The sequence below is a fragment of the Eimeria mitis genome, genomic scaffold (assembly GCF_000499745.2).
Source record: "Eimeria mitis Houghton genomic scaffold, Emh_scaff4815, whole genome shotgun sequence".
In the NCBI taxonomy this organism is placed as follows: domain Eukaryota; phylum Apicomplexa; class Conoidasida; order Eucoccidiorida; family Eimeriidae; genus Eimeria; species Eimeria mitis.
Genome location: NW_013573117.1, coordinates 445 through 1,135, shown reverse-complemented (window position 1 = coordinate 1,135; position 691 = coordinate 445). Strand labels below are relative to the sequence as shown.

At 54.4% G+C, this 691-nt stretch overlaps 1 protein-coding gene across 1 annotated transcript in view; it reads right to left on the bottom strand.

Annotated features, from left to right (window-relative positions):
* EMH_0077870 (uncharacterized protein) overlaps window positions 1-310 on the bottom strand; it is a gene marked incomplete at both ends in the record, with an annotated part of 2,336 nt that extends 2,026 nt beyond the window's left edge. The window contains one exon of the mRNA XM_013499917.1: window positions 4-310. Within this exon, the coding sequence (XP_013355371.1) occupies window positions 4-310 (307 nt within the window). The remainder of the gene's footprint in view (window positions 1-3) is intronic.
* Between the last annotated feature and the right edge of the window lie 381 nt (window positions 311-691).

Here is a 691-nt window from a genome sequence, read left to right as displayed (position 1 = left end):
CAATAAAGACAGCAGCAGGACAGTTCGCCACCAGATGATGAATTGCTGCTGCAGCAACCATCCCGTTCCGCGCTAAATAACGTAAAGCAACAGATAATATACTGTCCTGCTGCTGCTGCTGCTGCTGCTGCTGCTGCTGGTTCTGGTTCTGCTGCTGCAGCAGCTCTCTGTCTTCTTCTTTCTTCTTGCTGCTGCTCTCTCCTCCTCCCCCCCCTCCCCCACCACCACCACCAGCACCAGCAGCAGCACCACCACTGCTGCTGCTGCTGCTGCTGCTGTTGTTAGTGGGTGTAGTATTAAAGAAGTTCATGCTGCTGCAGATAGGGAGAAGAATATCTGCGTATGTGGTGAGTGTAGGGTGTACAGCTCCAGCAGCAATACGCTGCAGATGCAAAAAATAAAACGCGCCGTTGTCTTGCTTCTTTAGTGCCGGCACCATTAAACATATCTCCTCAAAAAGAAGAATCAGCAGCAGCTGAAAGTCTACTAGCAAACGGTCTGCTGCGCTCACGCAGGGTGCTGCTGCTGCTGCTGCTGCTGCTGTTGTTGCTGCTGATGGTGCGGCGGGGGGGAAGGGGGAGGGAGAGGAGGATGGGGCAGCAGCAGATAGAGCTAAGGGAGAAGAAGAAGGAGATACAGCTGGCGGTGGGGGGGATGCAGATGCTGCTGCAGCAGCAGCAGGGTAGTTGCT